Below are 16,326 nucleotides of genomic sequence, written 5' to 3' on the forward strand. Positions count from 1 at the left end.
AACACCTTTTCCACAGATATGTTCTCTCTCTTAGGCAATTTGGAGAGGATGTGCTTCCTGTACTTTTTATACAGCTCCCCTTCCCACTAACCTTGTGCTTTAGCTGGGCACCCCAAAGCAATGACTGCCCCGATTACAAAGGCAATGCAAAAAGAAGTTTGTAGACACTGACTGGTATTCTGGACGCTTCTATGCTCCTATAGAAACCAAATGAATCACCTTTCCGCACACTTTACTCTTTTTACTTGATGTTAAAATATGTATAGTTGTCAGTCTCACAGTTTATCAATGTGGAATCCCCTATGGGGTTTACAGACACCAATCTGCCTTATGGTAACCAGATGAATCATACTGACAAAGAAGAAAAATGAAAAAAATGAGAAGGAATAAGATAAGTGGAGGAGCGTACATAAAATTGCAAAGTACTTTCTCCCCTTTCTTCCTTTTCCTGTTTTTTCTTCATAGTACTTGGCACCTTCTGGCACACTAAATAATATACTTTTTAGGATAACTTATTGTACTCCTCCCTGTCCCACTAGATTATAAGCGTCAAAAGAGCAGAGCTATTTCTATTTTGTTTTATTTTATTTTGTTCACTGCTTTGCCTTCAACATATAAAAGTATCTGGTGCAGAATAAGCACTAAATAGATACTTGTTGAATGAATGAAGACTTCTGTGAAGATTCTTTCAGAGCTACTAATGAAGATGAAAAGAAGAAGGAAAGTGGGAGGAAGCAGGGAAGTGAAGAAAGGAAAGGAGGGAAGAAGGAAAGAAGTTAAGAAGCAAACGAAGACATTGACAACACTTTTATAGGCACTTTTCATAAATGTTGTTTTATTTCATCTTCTCAGCACCCTGAAAGGCAGAAGCAATTGTTTGCTTTCCACAGATAGGAAAATTCAGATTTGATGCTTCCAGAATGAATAATAAGGCCCCTGCTGATCATATGTAGTAGCCAACTTCCCATTAAAAACAACTATCTCTGTAGTTAGACAGAATTTGTTTTGAAACTCAGTTTCGTCTTTTGCCAACTATGGTAACTTGGTCAAGTCACCTCTTTCTGAGTCTTCATTTCTAAATAAAGACTGTCATACTAAATGCACTGTTTACAGTGAGAATAAATGAGATTGCATATCAGAAGCACTCGGTACATAGTAACTGCTCAGTAGATGTCAGTTTTCTCCCTACCACTCCACCCCTCCGACCTGCAAGTCCCCGAGCCCCCCACATGTTTCCAGCCCTGGTTGTCAATACCATTCAGTAATAACCAGGAAGAGGAGAGTTTGGTGGAGAAACACAAGTTTCAGGTCCTCCTCTAGTTGTCTTGGGAAGGTTTTAGGCAGGCTGTGCCTCGATAATATATGAGCTGGCAGTGAAAAGCCTAACTCCCGTGTTTTACTTTTATTTGCAACGTTCCCCATCAGACCAGCTTCCTGATGGCAGTCAGCACTCTGTCAGAGCTGGCATGGGCTACGGGGGAAGTGCTGCTCTTTCAGCTGCTTTGGCAAAGCTTCACTGAGCACCAGAACCTGAACAGAAAATCAAACCTCCTAACACAATGCTGTCACTTCCAGGCATTGGTGGTGGGAGCTGGGGGAGGTGGTAGGCAGGACAGATACAGGGGCGCTGGGCCCAGGGAGAGAGTGGCAGCTTGAGGTCGTACACTCACTGATATCAGAGTTTGCTGTAGTTTCTGGTGGGAGTTTTTGCTGCCAAGTATTAGAAGGCAAGTGCCTCCATCTCTGTGCTCAGATGCCCACTTGTAAAGTAAGAAAAATGGATTCAAGGATCGTGAAAGTGTCTTTTCTATGCAGCAGAAGAGGCTCAGGATCAGAAGTCAGAAGCCTTGGATTTTAATTCACTGTAGACATGGGGGTAATTCACTCCCCCCATTTAGATCTCCTCTTCTTTGTGGCAGCTCTCTTGATCTCCCTAGGCTCCTCAGTTGGAAGTAGAAGGGGTTGGAATTCCACATAAGGGATCTCCTGGTTCTTCAAGTCAGCTAAAATCCAAGTGGCTATACATTAGCTTGGCTATCAGAGACTCCTCCCTCCTCTAACCCTGCTTGCCTATGTCTTCCAGGCAACAACAGCCTCCTGACCTGCATGGAGGATGGGCTGTGGTCCTTCCCAGAGGCCCTGTGTGAGCTCATGTGCCTCGCTCCACCCCCCGTGCCCAATGCAGACCTCCAGACCGCCCGGTGCCGAGAGAATAAGCACAAGGTGGGCTCCTTCTGCAAATACAAATGCAAGCCTGGATACCATGTGCCTGGATCCTCTCGGAAGTCAAAGAAGTAAGTGGGGTTGGAAATGCAAACTTATGGGCTCTGGGAGGACAAGAGTTAGGTTCAAATGCCTGACTGGATGGAAGCACTCATTTCTTCACTGGAGGTAATGCCTGCCATTCATCCCATTCTGTTCTGTGAGAAGCTAGAAGGATTTGTTAATAATATTAGCTTTGGGTCAAACAGAACAAACTTTAAGTTTCAGCTTGGCTGCCTAATGGCAATGTGATCTCAGACAAATGACTTTACTTCTCTGCACTTCCTTTTTTTTTTAAGCAATAAGAAGGGTATGATAATAACAGTTACCACATAAGGTTGTTATGAAGAACAAATGAAGATGTGCATGTAAAGTGCTCACAAAATGCTTTGCACGTAGTAGTTGTTCAGTAAATGGTGGGTAATCATAGCATCATGGTTCCAACACACATCAGAACACCCTGCAAAAAAGGGGAGAGAACCTGGGGCTGGAGGGCATGAGTTTTGTCTCAATCTACATGTAGCTGGAAGCATGACATTTCTGCCTGCTCTTGCTAAAGAAGTTCTGTGGATGAATTATCCTTAATCCCTACAGGGGTCCCACCACCACCCAGTAGGTCAGGTGGAGAATCAAAACTAGGAAATAGGAAATGGGGGCCCAGCTGGTGGTGTTCATGCAGGGCATGGATCTAGCCATTTGGTCCTTGAGATGTCTCCTGTTTGATCCTTTCCTTGAAGACGGGCCTTCAAGACTCATTGTACCCAGGATGGCAGCTGGCAGGAGGGAGCTTGTGTTCCTGTGACCTGTGACCCACCTCCACCAAAATTCCACGGGGTCTACCAGTGCACTAATGGCTTCCAGTTCAACAGTGAGTGTAGGATCAAGTGTGAAGACAGTGATGCCTCCCAGGTAAGCCTCCTGGAACTTGAGATTGATACCATGGTCCCTTTCCTTTCTGCTTACCAAAAACTAGCCTGTACTTCAGGAACCACTTTCTGCACTTTCGTAATCTCTGATCCTCATTTTCCTACCTTCAATACCGTATTTGATTTGCTCAGAGATTCTTAGCTTTGAATTGTTTTTAAGCATTGGAACTTTTATGAAGGAAATCATAACATGGAATCCCAATGTATGAAGTTGATAAAAGTTAAGTTCCTCAAACAGGAATGACCAGGGCTCTTTTGCCAGTTTGCTACCTCCATTACCACCCATGTTGGTCCTTGAAGTATTTAAAATCACAAGACTGCCACTATATTTAGACATCAATTGGCTCCTGAAGCATAAGGAAAAAGGGGACCATATTTAGATGAGAAGTACAGTTTTGAGAACACCATGGAAGAAAGGAAGAGCAGAAGGAGCAAGGTTTGAATTTTATCTCAATCCACATGTAACTGAGAACAAGTCCGACACTCCTGCCTGCCTCTGCTGAAGGAATTTTCTTCAAATCCTACACATGCCCAAAAGGATGGTACAGGAATCAAGAATAGGAAAAAGGAACAAAAGGCTGAAAAAACCTTAAGTCCACAAGGAGCTCCATCTCCATCAAAGCAACCCTGTAGAGTTGATAACCCAAGTCCTGTGTTTCACAGGTATGCAGGGATCATCAGCCAGTTGGGGATAGATTTCAGTGCAGGCGTTGTCTTCAATCAGTCTTTATTGGTCTTTATTGTTAGCCTCCAGATACCAGGCACTGCCAAATCACCATTCTGAATCCCTCTCACTCCCTCCATATCCAAGCAATTACCGAGTCATACCCATTCTCCCACCACAGCATCTCCTGAAGCTGTTCTCTTTTGTCCCCAGTGCCACTACCCTCACTCAGGCCAACATCAAGTCTTTGATGAGCCACCATGCAGCTTCTTGATCATTTTCCTGTTTTCATTCCTGTGCCTCTTTCCAGTACATCCTTCACATTTCAGCCAGAGTGATTTGAGCAATTATGTCAGTCTCTCTGAACCAGAAGCCCCTGTCCCTTAGGATAAAGTCCCAACTCCTCAGGGTGACATTTAAGACCCTTCCCCCATGCCAATAAGATGGATTTTCCCCCCACACCTCTGCATTCTCTACCTTAAAAAGAGTTATCCTTGTACCTTTTTCAGCTGTCTGACACCTCATCTTCCTTCACAATTTAGCCCAGGCACCCTTTCCTGCAGGAGCCCTTCCTCAATGTCCCTTCCACTGCTGGGCTCCGTGACCCTCCTCAGGTTCCCCCTTCACAACATTGGCCACACTGCATTGTCACTGCCTGCTTCCATTCCACATCCCCATACTAGGCTGTGAAACAGTCCTTCACTGCATCTGTACCCTTCCCTGTGCCTTCAGCACTTAGGACAGTGCCAGGCACCTAGTAGGTACTCAGGAAATGTCACAGGAACTAAGGGCAGGAGGAAGGACTGCAATGAACATCAAAGGCAGGTTCCTCCTTTTACAGATGAGAAAACCAAAACTCAAAGAGGTTACTCAACCCCCCATGGTGACACAGCTGGCATCGGCCGAGTCACACTCAGAATCCAGGTTCTCCTGTCTCCAGCTGTAAATGGGCTGAGTCCAGTAGGCACCACCTGAGAATTCTGCTCTCATAAACTCTCGGCGTCTGCATTCATGGGAGTCATTCCCATCCTTGACTGCCAGGGAGGCAGAAGCCGTACCGGAACAAAGGCTAGAGATTACCATGGCCTCTTGCAGGCTGATCAGCTTCCCCCTCACTCCCTTACATAAAACTGTTGCTAACAGTTACCCAAACTGCTGAGCCAAATAATATTCTGGCTGCGGTCATGTTATCAAACTGAAACTCAGCCTGCCTGGGGCCTTCCAAGTAACTTTCATGGCCAGTTTGTGTTTAAAGGAGAGGAAAATGTAAATGTATCAGACGACTCAAGCAGCTCTGTTTGGCAACTAATGGAGAGGCTAGTCGCAAAGGAGCAGGGTATTGCTTGTCTGCTCAAAGAATGAGGGTGTACGTGCCAAATGGACTCCTAATACAATTGACTTTTCTACTTTGTACTGAAAATGAATTTCCTCTACCCTCAGATCAGAGCCGGAGAGCCAAATCTAGTATTCACCTCAGATTCCCTCTTGCTGCCTATAAACATAGCAGAAATGCATGGCCCAGAGCATCTTGAATTAGCTTGTATGGAGCAGGGATTCTTTGCTTTCCAAACAAGTTTCAGATCCTGGTGGGAAAGGATAGGGGCTGTTGTAGGGGAGAGTCACACACTCTCTTCCACTGCCACTGAAAGCAAATAAAAACCTCACTTTATTCATTCCTTGGGAGCAAGTATGACACTGGATCTGTAGTTTGAGTTCAAATCCCAGCTTTATTACCTAGTCACTGGAGGCCAAGTTACTTAACTCTTTAAGCTTCACTTTCCTTGTATATAAAATGAGGAGAAAGAATACTACATACCTCATAGTTTGTTTGTGAAGGTTAAATGAGGTAATGAAAATAGAGCATGTCTATGGGTACCCACCGGCCTTGTGCAGTGCACAACCTATGCAATCATATGTGGTAGCCCTGGGGAATATACAAATGAACTAGCCTGCTTTAAGGTCACTCCAGTGGCGAGAATCCCTTATGCTCTATGTGAGCTCCTGGAGGGCCTAGAAACACAACAGATTGCAACCTAGCCCTCTGCTGGCTAGCTCTAAAAACTGAGAAGTTTTCTGTTTTCTGCATATGGCTAGCCAGTTTTCCCAGCACCATTTATTAAATAGGGAATCCTTTCCCCATTTCTTGTTTTTGTCAGGTTTGTCAAAGATCAGATGGTTGTACATGTGTGGTGTTATATCTGAGGCCTCTGTTCTGTTCCATTGGTCTATATATCTGTTTTGGTACCAGTGCCATGCTGTTTTTGTTTCTGTAGCCTTGTAGTGTAGTTTTAAGTCAGGTAGTAGAATGCCTCCAGCTGTGTTCTTTTTGCTTAGGATTGTCTTGGCGATATGGGCTCTTTTTGGCTTAAAACCTAGATGACAGTTTGATAGGTGCAGCAAACCACCATGGCACCTGTATACCCATGTAACAAACCTGCACGTTCTGCACATGTATCCCAGAACTTAAAGTAAAACAAAGCAAAAAAAACAAAAACAAAAAAACTGAGAAGGAGGCACCCATCCTGCATGAGGCCAGGGTGTGGAGTAGACAGACCAGCATGAGCTTTAGTCAAACCTGGTCCCTTGCTCAAATAAACCTGTAGAATAAATAGTCCTCTAGTTCCTGCAGACCAGCACTTTCCAGTAGAACTTTCTGCTGTGATAAAAATGTTCCATATCTGTGCCAGGCAAATGATGACCACTAGCCGCATGTAGCTATGGAGCACTTGAAACATGGTTGCAGCGAATGAGCAACAAAATGTTAACTTTTATTTAATTTAAAGTAATTCAAAGTTGAAGGTAAATAGCCACACTTATACAGTGGCTACCATATCAGATAGTCCAGCTCTAGCACTTATGGTATTTTCATCTCTTTAAACCACAACAGAGAACCTTAATAATAACAGCTTTCTTTGTCTTTGTTTTTGAGTGTCAAATGTGTGCCAAGCTGCTGCTGCAGACTTGCTCTCTTTTGACAACTCACAACATACAGTTGGAAAAGAACCAAAATCCCCATTTTACAGATGCAGAAAGAAGGCCCGGGGAGGCTAAGTTCTTGCCCATGGTGGCAAAAGAGCAGGTGATGTTCTTTCTGATCTCTAGCTCTGCTCTTGCCACTGCTCCCAAACATTTTCAGGCCAGACCAGTAGCGAAGGGCAGAGATTTTATCCCCAGGGGGTGAGGAGCTACTCAGCTCAGGATTTAATCCAGCTCAGATGGCCCTGAGCTGGTTGATGAGGTAACATAGGCCTGTGGGGGCTTTATAGGTGAGTCAGGGAGTGGCCAGTCTTGGGATGGGGACAGAGTCTTTGGAAGATGCATCAGCAGGGGAGGACAAAAGCTAGAGGTGCTTTGTGGGCAAAGTGATGCACCTAATGATGGATTTCAGCAACTCAGCAGGAGCAAGAGAGAAAGGGTGCGGTGGAATCTACAACATACCCAGCTCATTGCACAGATCACAGAAGGTGGCTGTGAAAGCCTTTCTGCCACAAGGGGTGTAGAGCTGCACTCTCCATTTGTGAGCCCTGCCGTGGACGAGGTACAGCTCACATACGTGCAGTGCCTCAGCTAGGTTTTCATTTCCGGGTTGTTAAATGTTTGGCCAAGCACCCAGGATGTCCTAGAGGAATTCAGAAGAGTCACAGACCCATGTGATGTTAGAGCTAGGCAGGACCTCAGAGACCCCCACTGTAGCTCGCTTGTTTTACTGATAGGAGCCCTAAAGCCCAGAAAGGGAAAGAGACTTACCCTGAGTCATACAAGCAGAGCCAGGTCTTAAACTACGTCACTTTGCAATTCACACTTGCCACTCATCCTCCCTCGTGGGGCAACATGTCACCCCTGTACCTACCTTGGAGGACACAAAATGCATGTGAGGGCATTGACTGGGAACAGAGACAAATGATTCACAGCAGTTGAAATATAATGAGCACTTACTACATGCCAGTCACTGAGATGAGCACGTTAGACTGATTGCTTCATTTAAGCCCTATGGCATCTGGCATTACTGCCCCATTTTACAGATGGGGAAGCTGGTGTAAACTGGTTTGCCCTGTCTTATACAACCAGACATGGTGGAACTGACACTCTTGTTATTAAGTCAGCATGCCTCCAAAGCTTAGCCATCTAGCTCCTGCACTCGCTGCCTGGTTTTGTCTTGCTCGGATGCCACTACATTTCTTCCTGCTATTATTTTGTTTATTTTCATGTCTTCTAAGGAGAAGAAGTCTACTGCTTCTCCCTCTTCCTTCCTCTTCTCTTCTTTTCCTTCATCCCACTAGGGTACAACAGCTTACAGTCAAGAGACATGGTTCTGACATTGGCAACCTTTGTGACTTGGGCACATTGCCTCCCCTTTCTGGCTGCTGTCATTTCTAAAATGTACTGTTGGTTGAGTTGATTCCAAACTTCTCTTAGAGACAGTACAGCAAAGTGAGTAAGAACCTCATCTGACGATTACAGAGCTCAGTATGTGTGTTAGGCTTTAAATGCTTTATATAATTGGACTCACGTGATCCTCATGATCACTCTCTCAGGTAGTAGACTCCATGCCCATTTAGCAGTCAGGGAGCTTGAGGCATAGAGATGTTAAAGAGCGTCCCCAAGTCTACCCAGCTGGGAAGTTGCCAAGCTTGCATTTGAATTCAGGCAGTTTGACTTACACCCAGGCTCTTAACCATGACAATAGCATCATTCGAAAACTCACTTTTTCACTTTCTAACAGAGTCAGTTTCCAAGTCTGCAAAAATAATATAATTTCTACTCTACTGTATTGTTCAAGTGATTTTTAAAGCACTGGGCATGTTATAGGTGTTTGATAATTTTATTATATGCCTTCAGCTCTCTGTGGATCTGTGTAGCTAAAGCAGCAGGGGAGTTAGAGCTCAATATGCTCTTGTGAAAACAGATGCACAGGCACAGAGAGGCAAACTGTTTTGCTGAGAGATGTTCAGCCCTCTTATAAGAGATTTCACCTTAGCATGAAGAGTTGTACATTTGGAGTCAAACATACCCAGTCAGTTCCCTGACAACACCCAGAAAAAGTACCCTCTGGTCTTCCCAGGTTGGTGCTTCAATGATGCCAGATCTTCTCTGGTCAAACTAGACTCAGTCAGCAATAATCGACTATGAAATTCTGCACCAGGTGGTAGGCATTTTCTGAATGCACTAGCATCTAGTCTAAAAGAAGGATTTAAAAATCCAAAGAGGCTCCAGAAAGTCTGCTGTGCAGAGGGCACAGCAAGGGCAAAGATGTGGAGGTGGGAAAGCAAGAAAAGTTTGCAGGAGAAACAAAGTGATTCACTTGTCTAGAAGGAAGGATACGTACATAGCAAGAGATGGAGCTAGAAATGTCATCTGGATTCCATTGTAGAAGCCCTGAAGTGCCAACCTACCAGTATGCCTTGTTCTGAAGGCTAAGATGTCTTAGCAAAAGGATGCTATATATTTTTAAAAGCAAATTTTGCAACACAAAGTGCCAGATGAACTGGGCAGGAAAGAGATAAACCAATGATAACAAAACCAGTGCTTTATGCTCCCACCTTTCATTCACAGTGGGGCCTCCCCAGTGTGAAACTCCATGAGCAGACTCCGGCTACTTCTAATACGTTCTCTGTTACAAACCAAGCTCTCCAGCCAGCCCTGGCCCAAGTAGTGCTGAGGTCTGCAGCCCTTCAGGGGCTGGAAGCCAAATGCATCACAGGCCCAGGCCAAGGCTCCAGGAAATTGGGGTCAATTTCCTACTCCCCAGAGGGCCCAGGAGAATCATGGGGCCTAGAGCCTGGGGCTCTGAGAAGGAGAGTCTGGGCTCTTTGAAGCCACATGAAGCTGCATAAGTTTGCCATGAGCCCCTACAGAACCTCTGGGAGTGAACTCTGCAAGCCGCCTCGCAGCTGCATGCTCAGGATGGGCCACCCTTCTCCCAAGGCCAGAGAGGTTTCCATTGCAATTGCACCCTCCTTCTGCCGGCACAGGAGAGGCCTGGAAAGGGGCCCCTTTCTCTTCTGAATCCTGTCTCTCTGCAGCTGTTTTCTCACATAGGGGAGCCTCAGCCTACATCAGTTCTTTTAAGGAGTTTATTCATTTTCTCCTACATTCATTCATAATTTATTCCCTCATTCATTCATTTCTTCATTTACTCACTTGTGCATTTATTTCCTCATCCGTGCGTTCATTTATTTTCTTATTTCTTAAAGAAATACATTCTATCACTCTCCACCTATTCACCCCATCGTTTGGTAAACAAACAATTCTTGAATGAACAAAAATATCTATTAAGTGATGAATGAATGCACTGAGTGGCCTGGACCTGTTAGGCATTGTGGAAGACCTTGAGGATACAAGGTTGAATAGGGCACCAGCCTGGGCCTTGAGGAGCTCATTGTCTGGTTGCAAAACAGATGATAAACAAATAGGTAATGTCCTGTCAGAGACATTCAGGTAGTGCCCCATGCAGAACTGAAATGGCAGGAGAGCAGGATGGGTTGTGCCAGATAAGGTAGACAAGGGTGGGTAGGAAACAATAGCAGACGGAAGGCGCAGTGAGCATGAAAGCACAACATACGATGCCTTCACGAATGCAGGCAATTTAAACTGAAGTTCAGGGTTCGTGGTGGTGCTCTGGAGAGCAAGAAACTGGAGAATTAGGCAGAATTAAGGCTGGGAGGCTCTGCAGCCAGCACAGGAGTTTGCATGGAAGCTGAAGGTCACAGGAAGCCATTGCATAAATTTTTGCATTGGTGGATCACAGCCAGCTCCTCTGGCCTCATGTCAAGTTTCTCATCTTATTATAAGCCTGAAAGGGGTAGAGAATATGTAGCTTGTTCTTAGATCCTTCACAATATGGGCCCCCTGCACAGAAACCACCTGTGATTCTCCATTTCTTTTCGGTAAAGTCTAAACTACTTAAGTTGGCATTTAAGGCTCCACGCTTTATCTGTGTTACCAGCTCATCTTCCCCTGCTTCATGCCTTAAGTCATAGAATTAGAACCACAACAGGCTCTCCAGCACACACTATATTTTTCATCATTTGCACACGCCCTTCCATCTTCCAGGAATATCTTCTGTTCCTTTTCTGCCTGCAATTCCATGCATCCTTGAAAACCCTTTTCCATATATCATCTCCTCTAAGAGGCCTTCCCTCATTGTCCCCTCATAACCAGTTACTCTTCCTTGTGTACTCACAGCACTGGTGTGATATTTGCCCTGCCTCACTGAACACAGTCACACTGACATGGCTGGTGGATCACATGACTGCCATTCCCACTAGATCGCAGAGGCAGGCACTGGCTCTCTTCACTTCTGCACCCCACAGAGCTGGGCACAGATTGGACACTAAATGAATCTTACTTGAATTAGCTTTCTGAAATTCGGAGGTTGGAAGGGGACTTCAAGAAGGGATTATGTCTTCAAGCTGCATTTGCCTAATGCTTTGCAGAAGATTGAGAAACTATAATTTCCTATTTTAAAGAATTGAAAGGAAAGCACAGATATATAAGTATCCCCATATCACCCTCTTCATGCCATTATTGTTGGAATGGAATGAAATGGAATAGAATGGAATGGAATGAAAGAAAAGATAAGAAAAGGAAAAGAAATGTCTTGGAAGAAAAAGCTTCTCAGCTAGACCCAGATTATTATTTATGACAGAGCCCTGACATAGGATACTTTCTCACTATTTAAGAGGAAGCAAACTTTCGTGCTCCTCATTAACCCATGCTGCTACTCTCTGTGTCATTCAAGGAGCTGATGGGCTCCTACCCTCTCAATTTAAAAAAAAATCTCCCACACACAAATCAAAACTACAATTGGCTCTGATTGAAATTTCTGAAAGACTACTAAGCTCGGACTTGGGAGTTTGGCATTCTGGAAAGCCTTGAACAAGTTTCTTCCTGGTCTGAGTCCTCAGTTTGCCCATATGTAAAATGGAGACACTAACACTACCTCTCTTTCAGGGTGGTTGAGTTTCAACCATTGTTAAGAAATTGTTTTGGAACACTTCAGAGCTCTGGAGAGAAGAAAAATTCTTTTCTGTTTTATTCTGAATAGCTTGTTCAATTGGGGCTGGTGTCTCTCTTGGTCCTAACTCTGTTTCTCTGTTGTTCAGGGACTTGGGAGCAATGTCATTCATTGCCGGAAAGATGGCACCTGGAACGGCTCCTTGCATGTCTGCCAGGAGATGCAAGGCCAGTGCTCGGTCCCAAACCAGCTCAACAGCAACCTCAAACTGCAGTGCCCTGATGGCTATGCCATAGGTACGATGGGCCCGAGAGGGGAGCAGTAGGAGGGGCAATTCCTTCCAGCAATGCAGGGCTAATGCCTGGGTGGGTCACTGAACACCCTGGTCACGTGAGTTCCTGCGTAGGCACTACAGAAAGAGAGATGAATGAGTGTAGACCATGTCCTCCCAGAAAGAGAGTCAGGGACAGGGATATGGTGACACAATGGTGGGTGAGTGTGCACAGTTACACCAGAATACAGAAAAGCTGTCAGGTGCCTGGTGGGGACACAGAAGACTCCCAGAGGAAGGGATGCTTACCTGGGGATTTGAAAAAGCTTGTCGGGGAAGAAATGCTATTGCAGGCAGAAGAAACTCTGTGGCTGAGGAGCAGGAGTTATGAAAGCACACATCACATTTAGGGAAGCAATAGCAGTCTGGTGCAGCTGCTTTTATTATTAATCTTAAAATTTGCATCATACTAAACATTCATGAGTACCTGATATAGTTCAGGCCCTTCATCAAGCACTTGAAAGGCATTATATCTTATCCTCGCAATAACCTTTAATAGATGAGGGAATCAAAACTTGAGGGGATAATGGAACATGCTCCCAAATCCTGAGACCCATCCTATTCCAAAGTCTGACTTCTTTCCATGGCATCTCAGCTGCATCCAAGATGAGCATAAACTGCATTTTCAAAATACTCTTTGTATGGTGACAGGCCAGCTCAAGAAATACACACAGTGAGAAGAGACAAGCTGGGATTGTATGCCAGGGATTTGCCTCGTTGAAACCAGGTGTCTGGACACATGCGTTAATCACCAGCACCACGGCTTTCCGGGGTACTCAGAGTGCATGGAGTGTGACCTCATTTAAGGGCAGTGATGCTGACCTTTTGGGCTGATTCCCTAATTGACCATGATGAAAAGCCTAGGGAATTGAACGTCCTTTCTCTTGGCCAATATGATTTATAGAGCAATCACCAGGGGTGTCTGGTGTAGAAGGTTATCTGAATGTGCAGAGAGCCAACATGCTCTTCATCCAGCAAACATAGAGTTATCACTGCATGTCCAGAAGCAAGGCCTGTGTGGTTGGAGAGGGAAGGTTCATGGGGACCGTCCATCCTTTTTTGAAGATGAAAACACATGCCCTCAGATAGCAGAAGTTCTTCACCGTAACTTACAGTGGGAATCAGCACTCTTGTGTTTAGCCCAGGACACTGGCTCCTGCATGGGTCAGAAAACACCAAAGCACATGATTGCTCTCGCTGATGGTTTGGAAGGTACTTTAAGATCTTATACAGCCACCAATTCATGAGATGCTGACCAGGAGGGTTGCAGAGAGATGGGATCTTATAGGACCTGCTAATATAGGCATTCTAGAAGGTTGGGCAACAAGTATTGCCATGGTGAGCAGCATGGGCTGCACCATCCCAAGGCCTACACTTTCTCCTTTCCATCATTCCTGATAGGTGTGCGTGGTCCTGAACAAGTATGTCTGTGATGGGGTCCCAACCTCCAGCTCAATCAGAATATGCAAGTGAATATTCATTCATACTCTTAACTGGCATTGAGTGGCTCTGTGAGAAAAAGCCTAATTAAGTGACCTTTAGGAAAAACCTACAGAAACAAATTTGCTGCATATCTATACCCACTGACACATTCAAATATATTCACACGTGCATACATAAACTCATGCCACATGCTGAAATGCTTCATAACCAAACAGCCCCAAACACACACATCATATAGTAAGCTCATGCCTAACACCTACACATCAGCCAAATACCACACAAACGCATCACTCACACAAACACATACACAACAGGTAGCACATAAGCCTATACACAGCACTCACATGCAATACATACAAATCTCATACTTCAACAAACACAGACACATTTTATGTCCCAAAACACATCAAACACACAGAAAGAAGCACAAAAGGCAAACAAATCTCACAGACGCATTCACACATTTTATTCACATGTCTCAGCTACGCAAATGAGTACAATACCTGGCTGTCTTCTCTCCATCAGAACAGTGGAGAAAGAGGGGAAGGGGTGGGAGGGTGGTATTTCTTTACCCACTGAGTGTTTTCATGGTCAAAGCAGAAAGGGAAAGAAATCTATATGATATTGCAACCTGAATTAACTCCCCTTTCCTGTACCCCAAGTCCCCATGGCTGGCACCCAGATGTCCATCTTACGAATGTGATAATCCAGGGCAGATGATGAGTGCATAGGGACACTGGAGGAGAGCAGAGAGAAAAAGCCACATAGGGAGACAGGAAGACTGAGGGTGAGAGTGAGAAGCAAGGCAGGAGAGCAGTTTTTGCTCATCCACTCCTCAGCCCCAGCTGTATCCTTGCTTTCCTCCAAATGCGCCTGACTTCCACCTCCCAGGCTGAGCTCTTCCCTGGGGAGAATCCACTTTGCCAAGGAGAGGGATTTGATCACTGGCCTTATAAGCAGGGGTGAGATACGTGTCGGGCTTGGGGGCTGGAGGGCACATTCTGGAGTCACCCAGACCAGTTCCCCCTGCGTGCCTCCCCCAGGCCACCTGGGGAGGCTTCTGTGGCAGTTATGAGCCCTCGGAAAGTTGCCGCTGCTGCCACCCTCCCCGCGCCTCCCGGGAAGGAGACGCGGAGGCCTGGTGAGATCACCACTCTGTAAGGATGCCAATTACGGCTCATATATCACAACACAGCAGCCTGGTCCTAAAGCCCCAGAGCTGGCGTTGGGGAGGGGAGCCTGGGGGAGGGAGACGCGGAGAAAGACAAATTAAGACATGACCGCTGCATAGGACAGCAAGTGTCTCCTGTTTGACCACCGTTTTTTTTTTTTTTTTCTCTCTCTTGGGATAAGATAGCCTTTGTCCATTTCTCAGAGGCTGCATTTTTTTTTTTCAAAAGAATTTTATTATCACAGCCTTGTCTCATCTTTGCTCCCTAAAAACTCCTTTAGAACTGGTCTCATGATAAAGCACACTCCATAAGCAGTTTCTCTGACTGCTTAGGGATTTTTGCTCCTTATTCTCATCACTCATCGTTTTTGTCTGTTTTTGTTGTCCTCATTTCTTGTCTGTCCTCTGGCCTCTCACCATCTCTCCTGTTTCGATGGCTGCCTCCTTCTCTCCTCTCTCTGTGTGGCTGCACTGTTATCGATTGTGGGGCCTGGAATTAGAGATGTGGCTCTCTCCTCACCAGCTTTGTGCCCTGAGCTTTGTGCCTTTTGGCTCTCCAGACTGTGAAACGGGTGTCATGTACATATGTATATTTGGAAGGGGGCCTCTAATATAGCTAATACGTACATATGTATATTTGGAAGGGGGGACTTTAAAGTAGCTAATAGAATAGGATATTTAAAGAAAAGAGTTGACTTGCTCTTAGTGTTTGGAGGGTGGTTTTGATACTAAGACAGAGAAATGGCCTCTTTCAGGCCTAGTCAGATTCTGACAGGTTGTTTCTTTGCCCACATGAATAAATGCCTCTTTGGGGTACTGAGTACTTTCCATGGACTGGGCTTGATTTTTCAGATGACCTCAGGATGTGTGAGGTCAGGGTAGAGAATGAACGAGCTGAATTACAGTCAACTTGCCAACCCACAGCCTGGAAGTCAACTGTCTTCACCCAAAAGTTCCTGGACCAACGGCTTCTATGTAGTAGCCCTATCTCTGTTAGTTATTTACCCCTTCTTTGACTCATTACCCGATTTTTTTAAGTCCCTTTATCCATTTAATCCATAACTTACTCATTCACTTATCCATTTATGTACTTACTTCCTCCTTCATAAGATACCTAAATGCATATTCATCAGTCAGTCATCATGCCATTCATTTATCCATTAATTCACTAATTTCCTGATCCATTGATGTACTTATTCACTCACTGTCTCTTACACTCATTTTACAAATACTTATTGAGTGCCTATAATCTGCCGTGCATAGTGCCAAGCTCTGGACATAGAATGGTGAGCATGGGTAGTGCTGGCCCTATAGAGTTACAGTCCAGCAGAGAAGAGAGCTATTGATATCACACTCACCAAGCAAATAGGAAATGGTCATGTGATAATTCTGTCATGGGCACCTAGGAGGGGCTTGGCCTGTCAGGAAACCATGAAGGTCTTCTCTGAGCAAGTGGCACGGGATTGAGGTCTGTAAGATCATTAAAAATGCACTTGTTGGAGTGGGAAGGGTCTTTAAGGCACAGGGAAAGGCAGGGATGAAACCCTGGGGGAAGAGAAGCTGGTATTGCAT

General features: G+C 45.1%; 1 protein-coding gene across 2 annotated transcripts in view; it reads left to right on the forward strand.

Moving 5' to 3' along the window:
• Nucleotides 1-16,326, forward strand: part of PAPPA (pappalysin 1) — a 246,970-nt gene that overhangs the window by 197,473 nt on the left and 33,171 nt on the right. For both annotated transcript variants that reach the window (XM_054502141.2, XM_063649861.1), the window contains exons 16-18: nucleotides 2,084-2,294; nucleotides 3,000-3,171; nucleotides 11,958-12,105. In XM_054502141.2, the coding sequence (XP_054358116.1) occupies nucleotides 2,084-2,294; nucleotides 3,000-3,171; nucleotides 11,958-12,105 (531 nt within the window). The remainder of the gene's footprint in view (nucleotides 1-2,083; nucleotides 2,295-2,999; nucleotides 3,172-11,957; nucleotides 12,106-16,326) is intronic.

Source organism: Pongo pygmaeus, chromosome 13 (assembly GCF_028885625.2).
Source record: "Pongo pygmaeus isolate AG05252 chromosome 13, NHGRI_mPonPyg2-v2.0_pri, whole genome shotgun sequence".
NCBI lineage: Eukaryota > Metazoa > Chordata > Mammalia > Primates > Hominidae > Pongo > Pongo pygmaeus.